Raw genomic sequence first — 21,443 nt, 5'->3', positions numbered from 1 at the left:
ATGACCAAAATTCATTACATCATTCGTCGATTCTATCCCTTTTATATATTATATTTATGGTTATAAAGCATCACCTACCATGGAGTCTCTACATTTTTTAATTAATAAATCTGTTTCAATTTGTAAATGAGCTGATTTGATAGAAAAAAAATTAATAATAAACTATTTTTAGGCGTTCACATTATAAAGTAGATCGTATAATTGTTTTTGTCAAATGGAGCACAGTTTTCATTTATATACATATTTAAAAAAAACTATTTCATAGCCAAATTTACGTATAATTTAGTCATAATAGGCTTTGATGTCACACAACTAAGCAAAATTATACTACTGTAAAGATACTTTAATTCTCCGTGTCTTTATTGGAGAACGCTTCGACTAAAAATTAAAAGACGTCATCATTATTTAAATGTCCGAACATGTCCGAATATTAACGAATAGCGAATTAAGTGTTTGTTCACTGCGTATAAATGCACGCATTGTTGGAATACATTGTTTTTAAGCGGCGAATTTATGATGCTTCGTTGAATACGTACATTTATTTGATACGAAAACATTTTTCGAGAGAAAAACCGTTTATTGACTATTATCATGGAAAAATTGTTAATACTTTTGTTAATATATTATAAAAATTGTTTCAGTTGCTCAATTGAATTGATCAAAAAAAAATAATTATAAAGTCTTTAGTCTAGTTAAATAAACCATTCCTCATTTTTTAATATAATTACAAAATAAAATAAGTAAGACGTAAAATCATTCTATTATCTGCATTCTTGACGTGATACCTTTCTTGACCGTGTGTCGTGTGTGTGTGTGTGTGTGTGTGCATGTGTAAATATCAATAAGCTCGTCTCAGATGAACTCGCTCTACTTTAAGTTAAATGACATGAAACTGGCCATCATTAAGTAAAGTTTTAAATTTGAGGCAAACGGAAATAAGGTACTTTAAATATAGACAATTGATAATGTAATTTGGATATGAACTTAATCTATCTTCCCTTTTGAAAATATTTATTTTCTTTTCAAATCATTTTATTTGAAAATAACAGATAGCAGTTGTGAATTCTGATTTACGCGACGAAGTTACAGCAATGCATTGAAAGTATATATCTTCATTTTTAGTTTTCACCACTCCTGATGTGTCTGCGACTTCGGAAGACAGTCGATTATGTGAATCCCTATGAAATATTTTTCAATTCAATTAAAGTTTAATAAAATCAAACACAGTATAGATTGCACAAAACATTTTAATATAAACTTAAAAAGTCGTACAACAATATGAAAAATTATTATTGACTAATTTTATTCGCGGACAGGAGAACCGCTTATCTATATTATGCAAATATACTATCTTTAACACTTCCATCGAATATATCTTACAAAAAAAGAAAAATAAAAAGTATCTTTATTAATAAAAAATCTCATTACGCTATATTGTATTATATTAAACTTACGTTATAGATTATCTACAAAATACTGTAGCGTTTTGGCCAGTATTTCAATCGAGTTCCTAAATTTACGTTACATAGTTTCAATAAGAATAGGGCGTTGATAAAGTACGTGTTAAAGGTACCGAAATCATACAACTAGACTTAATCTAAATCAAAATATAAAAATAGTAAAAAAATAGACGCACATTTCCGTATACAACTTGTCATTGTTGTGCATTGAGAACGAACGATGTCGTCCACACGGGGTGCATCACCACTACATATGTGAAAGCAATTTACATACAAAACTTTGAAAATTCATCTAATCTGTACTATATTTATATTAATGAAACAATACGAATGCAAACCGTATGGACGGACATCTATGACGTCATGTCACCGTCAACCAACGACAAGCCGACAACCCGCACACTTAAGCACAATCTCTTATCGCTAACATTGATCTCGACTGAAACACTGAACTCAATTGCCAAGTGAAATATAAAAAAGATAAATAACACATAGTATTTTATTCCCACGAATTCGCATGCACCCGTTAGTTTATGATTTGAGAAATATTTTTCTATAATTATTACATATTCATGTCTTTTATAACAATGTCATATAAATATACCGTAAGACTAAGGACCGGTCGCCGCGGCGCGATCGACCGGCAATGTACACAAGGACTAATATCTTCTTAAAAAAATACTGTTAGATTGAAACGTAGCTAATTCTATAATATTTATGTATATTATAATTATAAGAGTACAATCGTACAAGTGATGATTACTCTAGGTGAGATCTCTGACGCCTTCGGGCGGCCCGCCACCGTCCGATCGCGTCCGACCGGATATGCAAACATTATTATTATTATTATTATACATATATATGAATACAGTAGTTACATACCAGTAGTACTATATATACTTAGAACGTATGAATTTTTCAATATTAAAAATACGTAATTTCTCTATTGGCCATTATTACATTCACGTGAAAAATTAGATATTTCGCGTACGAATATATTATATTATGTATACATATTTAAATATCAGTATTCATTTAGATCGGAGGACGTATGTATGTATACAGGCTCGCTCTAGAAGGTACATCGTCGTAAGCGCACGCGGCCTCTCGGCCTATCGATCCCTTATATACTACTAATAATTAATATATCGATATTGAACGAAGACATCCAAAAGTCGACTCGACTTTAAATAGTACGAAAATAAATCGCCGGCGAGTCACGCGGCTGATTATTGCTCCTATCGATAAATTTACACATCGACGTAACGAACGGGAATACAAAAAGTTATGGAAAATCGTACGGATATCACAAGCGGCGGGCGGCGCGGGACGCCCCCGCGGAAAATAAAAAAATAGATCGCGGCGCGCGTCTCTGTCGTAAAAAAGTAAAGACTCTATGAGCGGACCGCGCGAGGCGAAGTACCCGCGGTTCAGTTCGCGAGGAGCAAGTGTGTGGGGGGAGCGTACGGTGCGGGAGGAGCAGAGGGTGCACTCTCGCGTCTTGCTAGGAAGTAGGCCGCCGGGTCCGTCGCCGGAGACAGCGCCCGCGCCGCCAGCTGTTGCTGAACCGCGCGCTGCTTGATGTAGTTGCTGAACTCGGTGGGAGACATGCGGTTTGCGCGTTTGCTGCTCGTCTTCAGTTTGGTGCTCCCGAACTTGGTTTGAGCGAAGGTGGCAGTTGTGAAAGTGAGAGGTTGAGCTCGGAAAGGCGGGCCCGGAGAGAAGGCCGCTGGCGCTGGCGGTGAAGGGGCGGCTACTGGCTCTACTGGTCGGAAACATTGCGCCTCAGGGTTGAACGCGCGGGTTACCTATAAATATTAATGACATTAAATGACCATAACCATAACAATTTATGATTATAGAGCTTGACTATATTCATGTTTTTACCTCTCTGTCGGTCCTCTCGTCGGCAGTGCGTTCGTCGCTGCTGAACAATACCTTCACTGCACCCTTTTCGCCGATGCGGTATGACACCTCACCTGAAACCATAATGCAATATTTAGTTATATATTTAATACTTTAAGATTTTATGCTTTACAGAAACCTCTAAAGGCAATTCAGCAATGCCATTAATGTTAATAAATTAGATTTACAAATAGAGATTTAAGTTTCCTTATAAATAATATAAATACGTATTTGCTAATTTCTAGTTTTAAGGGTCACTTGAAATAAGTCACTATTTAACGAATGATTGTCGGTTTGATAGGAAGAAGCTAATTTAAACAATGACGGCGACAAGGACTGTATTTAAACTTGCTAGCTCAGAGTGAATAATCCGAATCGTTGTAATATCGAAGCCACACAAAAAAAATTAAGCAGATTAATTGAACGAACTAAATATATCGACTAAATTTGCTAATAATGACTGTACATACAGTTAGTGTCGCAGTTAAGACAAAATTATAAGCAATTTACGGAGTCAGATAAGTTAAGAAACTTAATTACCTGGGTCAATCCACACTGCAAGATCTCGAGGGAGATGTTCAAGGACGTCTCGAACTGGGACACCGGATTCTCGGGCAGCTCTTTCCAACACGGGGTCTAATGGACCCCCAGTCTTCAAGCATCGGAATGCAGACCCGCGACACGGTTTATCGGGGTACCAGTGACCCCTGAACTTGTCTTTCAATGCCTTTTCTAATTCTTCCCCAAAGATATTGACCCGTCTTCTTGGCAGTTTATTGTAAAGGTACGATATAACAAAGTTAAGCGCAACCTGCACTTCAATATGCATCGTCGGTTTCACTGTGGACAAGAGAAATGTATTTATGAGTGTGGTAAACTTTATAGGCTACCGTTTTCAAACTGGGAAGCGGCCTAACTAGAGGTTTTTATGTCAATCGTGTTTCAAAATCACGATTTATCTCAAGATCGATGGTTTTATCTCAATGATAAATGGAAGCGACCAGATATGTGGTCGAAAACTCACGTTCGACAAGAAAATATACATAAAATATAAATATACATATAGTGGCAACAACATAGATTTTAGTTAGGTTTAATGAAATAATAAAGATTGCTTGTTTTAAATTTTAGTTTCGCACGTAGTCTTATATTTATGTGGGGACGTTTGTGTCTATATTTAAATCGATTCCGATTCTAATAACATCGATCGAGTTCCGCGAAACGTTGATTAGTTTTATTAAATATTTAAAGGGAAGAGTACTAAACGGTTGAAGGTTAAAATATATTCGACGAGATTTTAAAGTAAAATCACTTCCTTTATCAATTACTTTATCCTTCAAATAATAATCACTACAACTTAACAAATACCGTGTGTTCATCGTTAGTGTTACAGGAAATTACATTCGTTAGATACTTTATAAACGAGTACAGCGTGGTGGTCCAAATATTTTAAAGGCCAATGAACTACACACTTCTGTAAACACTCCCGTTTATTTTATTTCTGTATCTACCGAAATTAAGTGACCTTCACAGTGTTAGTTAGGCAAGATCAAAGAAACGTTGCTGTAATTAGTAGTTTATACAAAATTTTAAGTATTGCCAACTCTTTGGTTCGGAAATTTTAAAGGTCATGTAAAGATTTTTTTTTAATTAAGGTTTTAAACATTCTGCCTGTAACTAATGTAGGAGCTTTTATATTCTCTTCTATGTACTGTAAAAATAACTATTTAAATAAAATTTTTGTACATTGACAATAAAAACCGTAAACTGAATAATTTAATTACTTAATAGCTGATGAAATCTGAAGAGTGTGACGTAATTCATAAAGGAAAAAACTCAATTATTTTTTCCGATAATAGTGGTTTCAGTAATGTTTCTAATTTAGTATATTACGTTCACGATCTTATCTAATAAAGTCTTATTTACTGTTGGCTAGAATGATGGAACACGACTTCGGTCGTAAATATAATTATCACATATTTCGTCTGTGAGAGTCCGCGGTTTATTTAATTTTAATAATATATAGAGTACGTAGGTGGAAAATGATCGGGGAGTTTAAGAAACTTTGAAGTAGTACTACACTAACGTTAAAATTGTTAACAAACTTGACTCTTAGCCTTGCACTCTTTATAGGGAGGATCAGGTAGTGTGGAGGTTTGACCTTAATTAGTCTAACCTTATTTTCGTTTCTATAATGTACGTTGTAATGAAGGCTCACTTAATTTATGCATGACAAATTGTTGCTGATAAAAGCAGGAATAAAGTCAAGTTAGTAATAAAAATATAATTATAGTTAACTACGTAATATTGATATGTATACTATAACTGCTCTCATAACATACGTTTTATAACTTGACCCCTACACGATTTTAAAATTAATAAACATATAAACATTAAAATGATCTATATATCATACCCAAAGTGGCATGATGAGTGATAAATGATCTATAGATCCCCATATATGATCAATAAATACCCAAACTATTAAAACGATCACTTTCGATACTGATATTATATAGTACGCTTACATAGTAGTGACTATACACGAGTATATATATAGTACTCTACTTTAAGAGTACCATATTTAATAAAAAAATATAAGATAATTTGATATAAGGATATTATTTTTGTTAATGTTCACTTAAAACGGTGACATTATATATTAGTAAAAAACTTTATAAAGTTGAACCAGAAGGCCGTCAATTGTGCGATCACTGTCAAAGCGGCCTCCGTACGTGGGCTTGAGGTTACGATGGATTTATTCACCTGGAAATATTAGACTACGATTTGCTATACTTATTTGAGGTATTTATTTTTTACAATACTGTTCACGGCTTTGTTTAATGATGCGGACGGTACAATTTCATTGAAGTTTTTATATCGAATTAATCTAAATCATATCGTTGTTGGGTGCACAGAAACATTTCGATATTTTATTTGTAGTATAAATATTAAACTAATGTAAGATAAAAATAAAACCCTGCAGATTAATTTAACTGATGAAGTAAATAAATAAAAAATAATTATTATGCATGCCTCGATAATTTCATAAGCGTCTTATCAACGATATTCATATCTGAGAAAGTGACGCGTAAGGAAATTCTTCGTAACAAAATTTGATACTGACATCGCAGACGTTTTTACAGCTTCTAACTCATCTCGGAATCGATTCACGACAACGAAACTGAGCGTTGGCGTACGGCCTTTAAGTTCTGTCCTATTTATATCAGTAACCCAGTATCGATCCGACGCCCCACTGCCCGACAACCCCTTACTTAGACACTCAATAAAAATACTTATACCAACGATGCTAGAGGCTACATTCCAACGCAGATTTTCATGTACTGTTAAAACGGTCGAGACGGAATTCGACTTCTGACCGTAATTAAAAATATGTTTTCTGTTTTCTCGTTCTATATTTGTTTTCTTTTGAATAAATGACTTTAATAAGACTGTATAAGATGTTGTGGGTCAGAAATGTTTCTTATAAATTCGTATGTAAATACGAAGTTTACTATTGGGAGGATATAACAAAAGTTTTATTTTAAAATCCGTTCAGAAATTTCTTGGCATTATATATTGTACCTGTGCTGTGCATCTGAGAGATAACACTGTCATTACATTCTTGATTCTACTAAGTATCTATATCATTTATAAGGTAGTCTATTTCTTGAGAATATACACGTATCTCTGTTTTATAACATTATAAAGGTTGGTTTTACTATAACTAACGATTTAAAAGGTCTGAAGCCATTTCTAAATCAGAATATACGGCCAGTTATTTTCAGTTGCATTGGATATAATGAATACAGAAGGTGAACCATCTTCGAACCTTATCTGGATTGCAGTAAATAAAATGAAGTGCCAAGAAAAGACAGAGTAATGTTATTTCACCGAGGCTAAAGACACGAGCTCGCGTGTGAATTACAATTTATCTTTATCGGTTCATAAAATATTATGATATAAAACTATTTAAGTGTAGATTTAAAATTTCGACTTTCATATAAAAGCTCAGTAGATATTAATGTGAATGCGTATGTTATACATCTTATTTAACCGCTGTTGCTTGCCATTTGTACCGTTTGGATACAAATAGGTTACATTCGTCTGCGTTACTGAAGTTCAAGTCTCACGGACTGGTCTATTATTGCACCTCTATAATTAGTATAAATGAAACAAAAACTTGTTTATTTACAAAACCAATTCAAGTTTATTAAAGTAGTGAAAGATTTAAAACGTTGGATAATAAACTTACTAAAATGGTAGGAATAATTTAATACATAAAAGTTAGGCATACATTTTCCTCTCCCCTTTATTATCAGCCGTTTCATTTTCACAATCGGTATAAAAGAATTTCCATCAAATAAGCCGATACAATATTTTTTTACGACAAAACAGCGACGATGTTTAAAATAACGTTTCTTTATTGTTTTCTCGCAGGGATCTTGAAATCTGAATGTGACGTATAGAATAAAGCTGGAAAATTTTCCTAAAATTATATCAATATTAATCTATTTCCGTCAAAAATAAGGAAAATTAATGAATCTAATATCTCGCGATACTAATAATGTTATTATGTATAATAATTTCAAGAAGTTGGATTTAAACATGTAACTATGTTGTCGTTTGTTAAATTAATGCCGCGTTATCCTCTTTGTAATGAACATTAAAAGAACAGAAATAAAATAAATCTTTATGTTGCTGTGTAGAAATATCTTTTCAGTATTTAACAATCATTATTTTTTACGTCGTGTTCGTGAGAGATATCTAATCCGGCTGGTGGGATCAAAATTGCTCGGTTTCCTTTTTATTATTTCTGTTTAGGGAGATTATGGTCGCGGTTACTGTCGAAAATGTGTCCTCGTGTAAGGAGCCTCAATTATGCTCCTGCTGGGGTTGATACCGTCAATACAAAGACCATCATCATCCATAAAGTGTTCGTTCACTCCTGTGATATCGTATACGTATTTCTAAATAGAATTCAGTTATTTCAGCGCTCTCAGAACAAACTATTTAACATACGTTAGTAATTAAATAATAACATTGTGTGTTGATTTTCATTTTAGACAGTAACTAATTAAACCACATATCCAAGCCCGGATGTTATAACAACATTAAACAAAACGTGTAAACAGTGTGCTATTTTTAATATATGAGATATAACACTATAGTTTCGTGAGAATTTATTAGATACTATTTGAAAGAAAAACGAACTTCCATAATGACGTAACTCTGTAATTCCAATAGTTTTATCAGTAAATTAATAAACCATCAATTTTAATCCCATATTTAAAAGCAGTTGTAAATTTTCATGCGTTGTTTGTTGCGTCGTAATTCGTTATCGTTATGCAAATTTTCTTGTGTACGAACTTTCCCGTTTTTGGCTGTTTCTGATAGTGATGTAGGTTATCTCTACTTTGTAACCACGATGTTTAAGCTGATATCGATCTTCTATATCTAGTTTTACGGATGCTTCTTGCATGAACCTACGTGCCCGTATTTTAAAAATGTTACACAGTAAAGCTAATTGGAATTTTGTCTTCTTTTACTTGTTATGAACTACTCTGTATGGGAACTGTATTTTATTTTTTCCGTTTTATAACGCGTATACCGGAAATATAAAATTTATGTCTCCAGTTATATTAAATATGTTATAGAGTGAAATTTTTCTAATGTATAGTGAATAAAAAAATAATATTAAATTTGACTCGTAAATTACGTGACAACTATTATTCTGGTTCAGTTATTTTAATAGCCCTCGAATGTGTAATAAAACGCTTCACATAGGTTACAAATGCTCAAGTGTGTTCCATTGTTTGATGAGTTAAATTAAATGAACAAGATTTTGAATTTCAATGTATAAGACTTAAAAGGACAATCGACGTAATTAACGTTATGGTACAAAAATATTTTTAGGAGAAAACTTTTTTAATATATATATATATAATATCAATATGAATTTTATTGTTATCAGATCAAAGGAATCATTGAATGAAAGTATTTTTCATTTAATATCAGTACATTTTAATAATTGTGCCCGAGGTAATTACCTCGAGAGATATGCAGAGAAAATCAAAGAGTTGAGAGATAATTTAAATTTAATACATAACATTTGGTTGTCTTTTATTTTTTTTCATATTTTTTTTAGTGAAATATTTTTTTTTTATATTATCTATAGTAGGCTCAGAAGGTACTGTTGACTGGATGCAAGTATAATTCTTTAAAAGTAACATCTAATATAAGACGCTTTAAGTAGTCACTTCTATTCAATGATAAGCTCTGTTTACATTTCTAAAAATATATTCTATGTTGTTGAAGAATAAACTGAGCTTGACCTAGTATTTAAACAAATAAGCCAGTAATGGTGTTGAGGTAATATTGCCTCTAAATAGTTACAACAGATTATGTACATTTTCATTTAAAATATTAGATGACAATCTGATTGTCTCCTGTCAAAACTCTTTCTAGTAGGAATTTTGACAATATAGAAAAATGAACTCTATAAAAAAATATAAGTAATGAAAAGTTTTCATCCTAGCGTGGAAGTTTGTTAATCCTGAATATATTACTATTAATTAATCGTTTATTAAAGCGAATAAGCGTAAATTATACATTTGAATGACTTATATAATTACAAATTCTGTTTAGAGGTTGACAAAACATCAGCGTTCCAGTTTTCATTCCTGAAGCTGCACGCGTAGCTAGTAAATGTCATTTAACAGTTCTGGCAAATTAGCTTCTATTCAAAACATAATTAGTTATAGCTGTAACCATAAAAAAGTGGTAGCTTAAGTTAGCGTGTCAGCTATTGGAGAAACAAATTTGGTATTTATTACGTCTATCAAAAAATTCATACGAACAAGTCACATGACTGCGTTTACGGTAACATCAATCTCAAGTCATCTCGTGATTGATAGCACAGAAAAGCCTAAAACGTCTGGAGTGACACAAGTTTATTGATCGATGAATCCTAAATTAGCTTCAGATTAGATAAGCCGTAGCTTGTTGCAAACCACCAAGAGGAAAGAAAAATTGCTCTGATTCGATATACATTACTGTCCGAGAACAAAGTACACAGCTCGTAAATTTATAAATGTTGTATGTGTATAATTTTAAACTACTACATTAAAAGAAATCTGCGTTTAAGGAATATTTGCGTAATTATATTGCTTTCATATATATTTTGAAGTAGGACTGTATCACGTGAGTTATTGTTTTACAAAGTTATAAGTATTTATGAATCGCTAACTTTTAGTAATATCAACTTATTATGTTATCATTTAAACTTTGATCTTTATTAACAGTTCTATAAAGATCATAGTTACAAAAAGTAAAATTATTTTTGTTTATGCTTACAATAGTTTTGTGACTATGAAGTTATAAATATATCTAAGCCACCAAAATTTTCCTTTTTTTGGGTATAAAGCAAGTGAAAATTGGATAATTTTATTAATAATCATCAGGCAAATAGTAAACTACAGAACAAAATCGATGTGAATGTTCATTACTAACAAACATACTTTACGCTATAAAAACAATCCTCCTTTCCTACAAATCCAAATATTTTTCCATATTGTATTAGGTATGTTTGAATACTAGACTACAAAATATAATAAAAACTTAAATTTCATCTATTATTAAAATGCAGAAGTCGTAAGTAAACTCTTCACAAAAACGTCCTTTTGATATGTAGTAAAGTTACTCGTCATTTGAGTAATCTAGTTGTTTGATTGTCTTATCTCTTTACGTTAAAAACAGCTGATGTCTGACTGCTGATTATTTATGAGTGCTCATACAAAGAATAAGCAGGTACTTGAAGAACGTTAAAAATTATTAAACACATTGGCCAATATCACTGTTCCCATAATTTTTTAAGAACAGAAGGCGATATAAAAATTGGTTCGTTTTAATTCACCAAATAAAAGCTATTAAAGTGAACAAGTTGAATTCTATGAAGTAGTTTAAAAAGAACGTAGTACAAATGAGACAAATATCCCATTAAACAACGCCCATCATGTACGTTATACAAAACTGGTTTCATACAAAGATCAGTAAGGGCGCTTTCATTAAGGCTTTCATTATATGTAAATGAATACAATTTTTATGAAGCTGAGCAACTTTACACTTTCTCATTAGCTGTAACTAAGAATTTTCACTCACCACAAAAACGGTTACAATACTAACCTTATAGCAATTAAATAATTATTTTATATTCATAAAATTCATAGTTAATATTTTATTATTTACGAGTAATATAAACTTATTATTTCTAAGATTATCTGCCATTGATTTAGAATTAAATTTTAAAGAGAACGAATTACTTACATAATATTCAAGATTGACATTTGAACGCACATCGCCAAAAGTTCCAACATTACAATCGTGATAAAATTTACACATTTCATATAAAGCAACCCTTACTTCGCAAGTTTGCTATGTGGAACGATGACGTCAAAGTTTTCGCAGTAGGCAGTGGGTCTGGGTCGAAGGGAGGTACAGATTGCGAGGAATGAAAAGTAGTGCTTGTTGCTATACAGACAGAGTTTTTAATACAATAATAAAGACGTAATGACGTAATTGTGAAGCTATGAAATGAATCCTGTCTTCATGAACTTAATAATGATGTTTTATATTAGAAGAGGAAATATTAGCGATGAATTTCAGTTCAAGGTACACCCTGCTGTAGTAGGCATCTATGTTAATTGCTTAAATTTTATAACGAATAAAGTTTCGACAAGTTTGAATTATGTTATTAAGAGAAACGTGGCGTTCGTAAATGGTGTATTAATATATTATTTGAAAAGGTTTTATGAAATTGACGTTTCGTTATCGGAAGTTATTTGTAATAGACAATTTTCTTATCCGAAGGTTATATGGTTTTTCTGAAAGCATTAGGGTGATTGTATGGTTGTTTTCATATTGATTGAAAATACGTATTTGCGTCATCATGAATAAATTTTCATGATAATAAGTGGAAGATTTCTATTCTAGTTTAAAATGCTCTCGTTTATAAACAATATTTATTATATAATACCGACAAGTATGACAAATTAGACTAGACTGAGTAGACGTTGTAAGACATCTTTAAAAATCACAGTTTATATATTTATTTTCTAAACTGTTTTATTTTTTAAACTTAAATCACAAAAATATTTCACGTGAGAAGCAACATTATTGTTAATGGTGAAATATAAAAAGAGAAATTTTTAAGTTGAATAATAAAGTTGTGGCTCCAAGCAAGTATATCGATGGAATGACATCTTCGAAGCTGGCATTTTGTCCATCTATAATGATTAATGACACATTTATTCCGTATAAATTCCGGAGGTCTGAGAAAAACGTGATTGATGTAGGATGAGAGGACACCCGTAATATTTGCCCTCATTTCCTCTGTTATGTTTTCGGATGTGATCGATGAAGTTGTATGAATTGGATGGAATTGCTATTTGTATTTACGATAACGAGTGATGGATAAATAAATATATGATTATACCAAATGTACGATGTCCGATTAGAAATAAACGACCTACATTTAACGTCAAGGGGATAAATGGTTTACATTATATGAAAATGTGTGTAATACATTAACTCGGTTATATATAAGGAAATAAAGCTTAATGTCGTATCAATTTGGTTTAAGCCTTGCGTGTCTATCATAATGTTGAGTCGAGCTTATACATAGAACGTCAAAAATATGAATGATTTATTTAAAAACTCATTGTATTATTAGATGACTGGGTAAGTGTGAATGGGTGTTACATTGTATCAAATATTTTTGTTAACGTCTCGAAGTTAGTGCATGAAATCTAAGCATTAATTCGGAGCACCAAAATAAAAGCATTATGATTAAATATAATCCTACTACCCACATCGTAATCAGTCACATTCAGAAGATAAACAAATATATTGGACGTGAGAACGGTTACAATTGTTTGGACAAACATTTTGAAAGCATCGCATGTCCGTGACATTCGCGAGGTTAATTCACAAACGCATCATCTTTTTAACATTGACAGCGTCACGCGACCACTCGTTGACGTCACAAGGTCATAAATGTGACACGAGTGATTACATAACAGGTGAATGTGCCAGACATATTATCGTATTAACAGAAACTAGCCGTTAAGACGCCTTGTAATGAATCCAGGTAAATGTGTAAGCGAATTTGACCTTAGATATTAAAGGTCAGCAAGTGAGGTCAGCTCTGATTGGAAGTTATGGTTTACACCTTTAAACGAATTACGAAATATTACAGGCTCACGTAATGTGCCGCAATCTGAACGTTAGGTGTCACATAAAAAATACATGATCATAGGACAAGGCTGGCATTTATCATTGGCCGTGCGATTCGTGTACGTATGTTTCGTTCTGGCAACGATGTGGCTAACTATATAATCTTGTGCCTTACATATTCTGTAGTTGTATGCGTTTTTATTTGTGTATGTTTATTATAGTTTATTCTATACGTGTTAATTTCTTTTTATGCTTTAAGAATTTGTTATAAAGTGAGAAATATTATTTTCAATTGTTTCCGTTAAATGTTCTTGGAATTTGCTTGTAAATTAAGTAGCCTATTTTCTTTAAGGTTATTTAATCAGGATAGAAATCCTTAAAAACGGCATTCAGATAGCGTCAATTAAATTCCCGTTGCCTTCGTCGGTTAATTCTTATGCGTTACAACACCTTATATATTTTTCCCCTTGATCATAGTTAATCGCAGTCAAACCGTTGTATTATGTCTTTCTTGTTTAAAACTGTTTTATGAAAACACATATCTTTATGTTTTAATTCTGAGAGGAGATTTTTTACAGGAAATATGAAGACGTAACCAACAGTTTCTCTGTCAAAGTTTCCCGAATCTAAAGCAACTCCAAACGCTGTAATTAAATAAATATACCAAACTGTTGGCAATAATTAGTTGTAAATAGCTTTTATAGATCGAATATAGTGAGGAAAACTTTTGTAATACACTTCATGTACCTGACACATTTTGGCAAATATATGTTCAGTCTGTTGAATATATATTACGCGTTAACAAGCTCAAATGTTTACTTAGATGTGTGTTTGTCTACAAATTTACGTATAAATTATTATTTCATGACATTAACAGACGTGCTTACAGACGTACGTGAAAATGTACACATAAGGTCTGTCTTAAATTCGTTTGCATGATATAATTTCGTATAATATGCTTAAATATCATGTCTATACAATTAATCTGTCTGTTTTATCATAGTTGACCCTCCAATTATTTATTATTTAAAGTAACCTCAAGTTAATCGAAATAGTTTAAATCTATTATCAGCTTCCTACATTACTTTTCATTAACTTTGACTAAATACTTTGTTACGTAAGTAACAATGTACACGGGAGCGAGCGAAGGTTAAAAACATTAGTAGGACTTATCGTTCATTTATCTAATACAAAATAATATAACCTTATAGTCTATGAACATAAAAATGCACTATCAAATGCTTTAAATATTTATCTTTATATCTAGATAAAATAAATACTAAATAAATAATAATATTATAAAGTAAGTGTATTTTTTCTAATATTATTCATGGTATGCTTACGATTTAAGAAAATGCTACAACAATAAATGCATGCTTCAAGGTTGTTACTAACAGCACAGCAGTTAATTTTAACGATAACGTTTAGAAATTCTGTTACACCGCGGATACTTGAAACAGTAATTTCTTGAATAGAAAACAAAATTATAATCATCGCTTTGTTCCTCGTTCCTTTGAAAACTATGTTAAGGATATTTGTCGTTAATATTATAGATTAATTAAAAATTGTAAATTAATAATAAAAATTTGTATATAAAAATCATACTTTTCTAATAAAATTTGCGATTTTTCATAGACATTCGAATATTTTGGATATACATAGTTGAAACAAGACATTTTTTTCGAGCCTTTGCTAGTTTAGCTATTAAACAAGTAGCTGATACTTAATGACAAACATACATGCAAATATTCAGAAATAGATTATTAATGTTATTAATATTTTGTATAATTAATTGTTTTTAATATAATTTTACATTTAAAATTTTATTTCGTAACAATCATAACAAAGAGCATTCGTGTCTTTTCTTCTTAGCTATTGATTTATGTTGTTTTTATTAAACAAATATAACAATGAATAAATGAAAAACCATGTACCATGATATGATGTGTAGAATTGTTAATTTAATTTTGTATGTAAAAGAACCCAATTTTAATAAATAAGATACCAGATTATTATTTTTTAAATTGTTTGTAACAAATTTTCCATTGCATTATAAGCAACCTACAATCAATCACGATATTTTACCTGTGAGGTAACGATAGTGTTGTGATAAATATTATTAAGGTCCATTCAAAGGCTACCATAATGTGAATTGAAAACATCCCTTCGCAACCTTAAGGATATCAATAGAAACGTTAACAAGATAAATTTCCCGGCGGCGTTACACGGAATAAAACGAAAGAGATCGGTTATAACATCGTAATCCATAACATATTCTATAACATTATATATATTTTTTATTTAACGAAACAGACAGTACTTAAAAAAATATATTAATACTTCAATGTTATAAGAGTAAACATATATTTTTTATCCACATCGATGAACATATTTACTATCCCTAATTGAAGTAAAACCGATAAATGTCATCTTTTTGACTTGACAGAAGTATGACAGGAGTATGCATGTACATATCTTTTGTTAATTAGTTTGGAAATACGAAAGAATATTTTCATAATATGTTTCTTAAAATGTATGCTAATTATATGCTTTAGTTATTATTACACGATTTAAACTTTAAAATATTCAAAACATAATGACATATGATGGATGTGTTCCTAGATCGCGCTGTCAACCTCATCATTCAATATCCTTGTTTGTTACCAACTGCTTCAATCTCACTGCACTCAGCTATCACTGGTTCAGATCTGGTTTGGTAACCTTAATAATATAATGAAAGTATTAAAAAACTATTACCAATTTGAATTCATCTTACCACCTATTATCTATATCAACATATTCTTGATTTTTATTTCAGAGTTAAGATGATAAGGTTAGCTAATTTAATGTTTCGTTATTTGTAGATCTACATCTATACGAGCCACTTGTCCTGATTTCTTATGAGAATATTAAAGGTTTTTCATATGTAGTTTGTGTTATTCATTTTCGTTATCAAACGTAGATATAAAAGATTTATTCAAAAGGGTTTATTTGCTTTAAATTAAATTGCGGACATTTATTAAAATTAGCAACGCTAAATTGATACTTTTTTCATTACTTAATAAAATGTTATTTCATAAAAAACAGCACAGTTAATTTATCATTAGAACTTGATGAGATATATTTCATATGAGGCTTAGTGGCTGAAAAAGGCTTTATGTGATGGGTAAGTAATAAGCCTATTTAAGCTAACAAGATTGGCTCGTCATAGAACCGATTCTCTCCTTAGGTAACTGACATACGTTTAGTGTGTCTGTTTATGAATAATTACAATACAAATAATTAAAAAATATGAATTAGGTACCGGTTAAATTCAATGTATGGATTATTTAGTTGGACTAAAGTTATGTTTGTCTTGTGGTTTAAAATAAGTTGTTTATTTTCTGGATGAATATTCTGATGTATAGAGAGATGTATAGGTCCAACAGCGTTAATTTCGATCAAGGTCAGTAAAAGCGCAGTTACCGATACGATGTTGGAGCCGGCGTAAAGACGATAGTTCATTTTGAAAATTTGCCAGTGGAATTGGTGAAACAACATTCATTTTGGCAACCGCGTGACGCTCTGAATAGCTTAGTTATCTCTAATTTAGATAAGGGCATGCTATGTGTAATGTTATGCATAGCGCTGAATGAAAGATATTTTAAAATTTATCTATACAATGTCGGACTTAAATACATACTATAGATATGTATGTAGCATTTTCTAAATGTATCTTATATAGCAATTATATTTTCCACCTCTTATAACCCTATGCTTATTTTTTTGGTTGCCCGTGAGTGCGTCCTTGCTCTTCAATGTTTTATTTTCTTAAATTTCCTGTGTTTTGCTTAACTTGAGATACAAGTCCTTAAAAATCTGTTCAGCAAGTAAAAAGTATATTAATAATTTTGTCTCGGAGCACGTTTAATTAATTTTATACTTAATTTACATTTTTCACTTCATATTCCCTTTATCTTTCCTATTATACTAGTTAAATACAAAATATTTACATATATCCTTTGTGTATAAGTTTGCTGTATTTGCGAAAATAACTTTACCTAATTAATGCTATAACAATACTACACTGAAATTATGCCAAGATTATGCAAACTCTTACGTACGTGACATTATTATTTATTGGTTTATTAAACAGAAAATAATTATACTTTATACTTATATATATATCTTAAAATTCACTTTCCAAGAATTATAGTTATAATATAATTAATGATAGTAACAGCTTTTGATTGTTGTTGACGTAAACAATTATTTCAAAAACAATATTAAAGGTTCCAAAAAAATTTTTTTTTATATTATTAATTTAGATTAAAAATATTATAATAATATGGATAAGATTTCTTAAATTTTCTTCCAAAATATATTTTAGCATAAAATTGTTATGAGTGTATTTCAATTTGAAAATATGCAGTTGTCTTGGCAATGGCATTAAGACCGCTTCGTTCGTAATATAATTAAAGAACTAGCTTTTTTATCTTATGTATTAATTAAGGGGATGGAGCTTTCAATGTGAGAATGATGTTATGTTCGACGTGTCACGTTGATTTTCATTAATTAGATATATGCATGTTTGAGTTTTTAATGTACGTATACTTTAGAGGACGCGTTCATTAATAAAGCAATGTGTAACGATAGTACGCTCGAACACTTTTTATTCTTCGATCATCATTCCATTGAGTAAATAGTTGTATAGCGTGTTTATCAAATAATCAGTAGGCGGTAACAAGGTACGGTCACGAAATATTTGTATTGTAATTACACGTAATACGTCATAGTACATACATGCGTAGTTATTAGGATGAATTAAAAAATTGTTGCCACGCAATTTTATTTGGAGCTATTATGATAATTGATTGTTTGAAATATTGTAAGTAGGCTTCCAATTTTTATAATATTTTAATAAAATTTTAATAACTAATTGTAATCTGATACTAAACTGATGTTATGGTCTATGGACGCCGACACTAATAATAGCAACACAGGCCCGTTTCCGTAATTATTGTTAATGAAGACTTGAAAATGGAACAATTAATTATATTTTAGTGACAGATACATGTCACCCAAACAACAGATTGACAGTAACGTAAATAGTGTGACGGAAATTTATGATAGGCATAGTCTTTTTAAAATTAATAATAAACTGCATAGAAAAAATAGAATAAAAATCTTTGAAACCTAAATAAAAAGAGTGCATAGATAATGGATTATAAACTTTTTTTTTATTATTGATTTTCGGCTGTATATAATTAGTTCTTATCCTAGTAGGAAAATAAGACAAAAAAAAAATTAAAGCTGCATAATAAACGACAACTAAAAGAATAAAAGTACCATAGCATGAATCAAAGTTTTTTCATTTTTATCTCTTAAATGTGGTGACAGTTTGCAAAGTGAAATTGAATATCAAAGGCAGCACTTTTTCTCGTTTCCAGGAACAATTATTTTAATTTCTTGATCTTTAATTATTATTTGATCGCCATTAAAATATCTACTTGCCATTTATTAAAATAATACAACAAAATTATAAATACATTTAAATTTATGGTTCCGCTAAAAATTATCTCAGAAAGAAATCTCATAGAACCTTCGTTATACATGTGTTTTAACTTTATATTAATACAAATATAAAAGCGTACTTGAGAATAATATTATCACTTTAAAACGTGTGAATTTCCGGTACACCAGCAATCATTGTTTTATAAAACCTGCTATGTTAGAAGACTCGATTACTTTTACTCATATATGATGTACATGGTGTTCTATTGCTTGTTCTATTAAATAACTGCTTAAATAAAGTATTTAAATATGATGAATTAATAATTTTATTAATTATAATAATTTATTAAATGTCATCTTTCATACATAGTTTGTTTAAATATTGTAATGCAATTTTTATTATTAATAGTTTATGTGAATTTAATTGAATCGAATAATGTGTTTGTAAATATAATACAGAAGTACATATGATATGAACGAATGCCAAATACCGTAACGCGTTTGCGTTATTTTGATTATCTATAGGTCTATTAGGCTAATAGCACGAATCTGCATTTCATAGCTACAAGAAATGCATTGACGTTATTATTTAACATATAAAACGAGTTCGTTTACATTATTTATGCATTTAGTTATCATAACAGAGGAATATGCCTTCGTCTACAAGTAAACCACAACCTTGGCAGCTTCGTTATCGCATTACTTATTCCAAGTGCGCTCTGAGGATCGTAAAACCGTGAAAACGATTAGTTTTCCTCTATCGATAGCAAAGATGGTCCGATTAAAATATCAGATCAAAACACAGTCACAAAAAGGCACCTGAACATAAACAGAGCCGGCCTTGAACGCTGAGCTCGAAAATACGCGGCGCGTGGAAATAGCCACGATAGAAATACTAGCACGTGACGTTACGTACCTCGTACGGTCGTATGGAGAAAATCGATGGTGCTCTTTCGGCGTCCGGTGCCTGACTGAGCCAGTGTGTCAGCAGAACGCGCCGCGCGGTGCTCACTCGCCTGACGTATCACAGAAAAAAAATCACGGCACTCCAAATAAAAAAAATATTTGAACACTTAATATTTTTTTGTTCAGGCGGATGATCGCGATCGTGGTTGGTGTTGGTTTGGACGCGTGCTTTCCACTCGACGTTCGACGGCGGACTGGCTCTGCCTGTTAGCGATCTCTTCCCCCCGCCGTGACGTAGTTCAGATGTGGAAATTAGAAGCTTCCCGAGCGAGGGTCGTCGGATGTAGGTCACGGGGACTGCACTTGCCCATTCTACCGTGATGCACACTTGACAAGTTTAAGGACGTTACTGTAAGATTGGGTGCACCGTGGCCGGTCCCGCTACCGTCTCGTAGCGCTTCGACGTAGACGATTGATAATATATATGCGGTCTTCTGCATTCAGATTTATTTATATATTAAATTTTGTATAAAATATGTCAAATAAGATACCGTGTACATGAAAATAAATGTATTCATTCTAAATCTTATATTATCTTGATAGTATCTTTATTCATACATCCATTTTTATTCACATTTTTTTAAACGATTTTTTTAAAAACGTAACGTATTGTAAAATAAATCCAAGCAACTACAAATGGAAGAGCAAAGAAATTTTTGTTTCAGAGCATTATAATCCAAAGTTAAAAGCTTTTTTTCTGTAAATAAATCATTGATACGTTATAATGTTCACATTTGATATTCTAAACATTATAACTGTAGCTTACTTTCAGTTCCAATATATATTTTGTTTTATAATATGACTTTATAAGGCATAGTTCATAAGGATCAAGATGGGACTGTATTCGTCTTATTTATAAGAATATTAAAAGCTACTTAACTTTTCAAAATGAGATCATAAAATTTTCATTAATTAACAATATAAAACAACACAACCGTAAGTTATTCAGTAATAAATATAATGAGCATAAAAGCTTTACATCTTCAATCTCAAAAAAGAAGGTTTTAAATGAACAAGCAAAGTTAATTTCAAAACATTATGATTCAAATTTTCAAAATAATCAGTTTATTTTGTAGATTTGTTAATTATTTCATATCGAAGCGTTGTTGATATTTATTTATTATTAAAGAAACCTTTTAACGATTTCGGTATTTTCTTTGACTTTCTATTCACTTTTTAGTTTCGACTTAGTTACTGGGTTATTATGTTTCATTAATTTAATAAATTTCATTATATTTTATTAGATCATTGTAATCAGAGCCATTATTAAATTAAACTTACAGTTAACAAATGTTGAGAGCTATGTGAATCGTTATGATAATTAAAAAATATTCTAGAATGAGTTGGAAGATAAAGTCGTCTATGAGGCGCTTACAAGTTGTGACA

At 31.1% G+C, this 21,443-nt stretch overlaps 1 protein-coding gene across 1 annotated transcript; it reads right to left on the bottom strand.

Moving 5' to 3' along the window:
• Positions 1 to 1,229: 1,229 nt before the first annotated feature.
• On the bottom strand, positions 1,230 to 20,394 carry LOC116767402 (protein Tob1). Its single transcript, XM_032657702.2, has 4 exons — positions 20,008 to 20,394; positions 3,906 to 4,205; positions 3,348 to 3,439; positions 1,230 to 3,268 (listed from the first exon to the last, which is right to left on the bottom strand). The coding sequence occupies exons 2-4, from the start codon at positions 4,192 to 4,194 to the stop codon at positions 2,891 to 2,893; spliced, it is 759 nt and encodes a 252-aa protein (XP_032513593.2). The 5' UTR covers positions 4,195 to 4,205; positions 20,008 to 20,394; the 3' UTR covers positions 1,230 to 2,890.
• Positions 20,395 to 21,443: the final 1,049 nt, after the last annotated feature.

This window comes from Danaus plexippus, assembly GCF_018135715.1.
Source record: "Danaus plexippus chromosome 9 unlocalized genomic scaffold, MEX_DaPlex mxdp_26, whole genome shotgun sequence".
Lineage (NCBI taxonomy): Eukaryota > Metazoa > Arthropoda > Insecta > Lepidoptera > Nymphalidae > Danaus > Danaus plexippus.
Note: the sequence above shows the minus strand (reverse complement) of the source record. Positions and strands in the feature narration are given on the sequence as shown.

Excerpts from the sequence above, each read along its gene's own strand:
- LOC116767402 (XM_032657702.2), bottom strand. The coding sequence starts at position 4,194 with ATGCATATTGAAGTGCAGGTTGCGCTTAACTTTGTTATATCGTACCTT. Across the intron at positions 3,440-3,905 it reads TGCAGTGTGGATTGACCCAG|GTGAGGTGTCATACCGCATC; the intron begins GTAATTAAGTTT and ends TTATGGTTTCAG. Across the intron at positions 3,269-3,347 it reads ACGAGAGGACCGACAGAGAG|GTAACCCGCGCGTTCAACCC; the intron begins GTAAAAACATGA and ends TAATATTTATAG.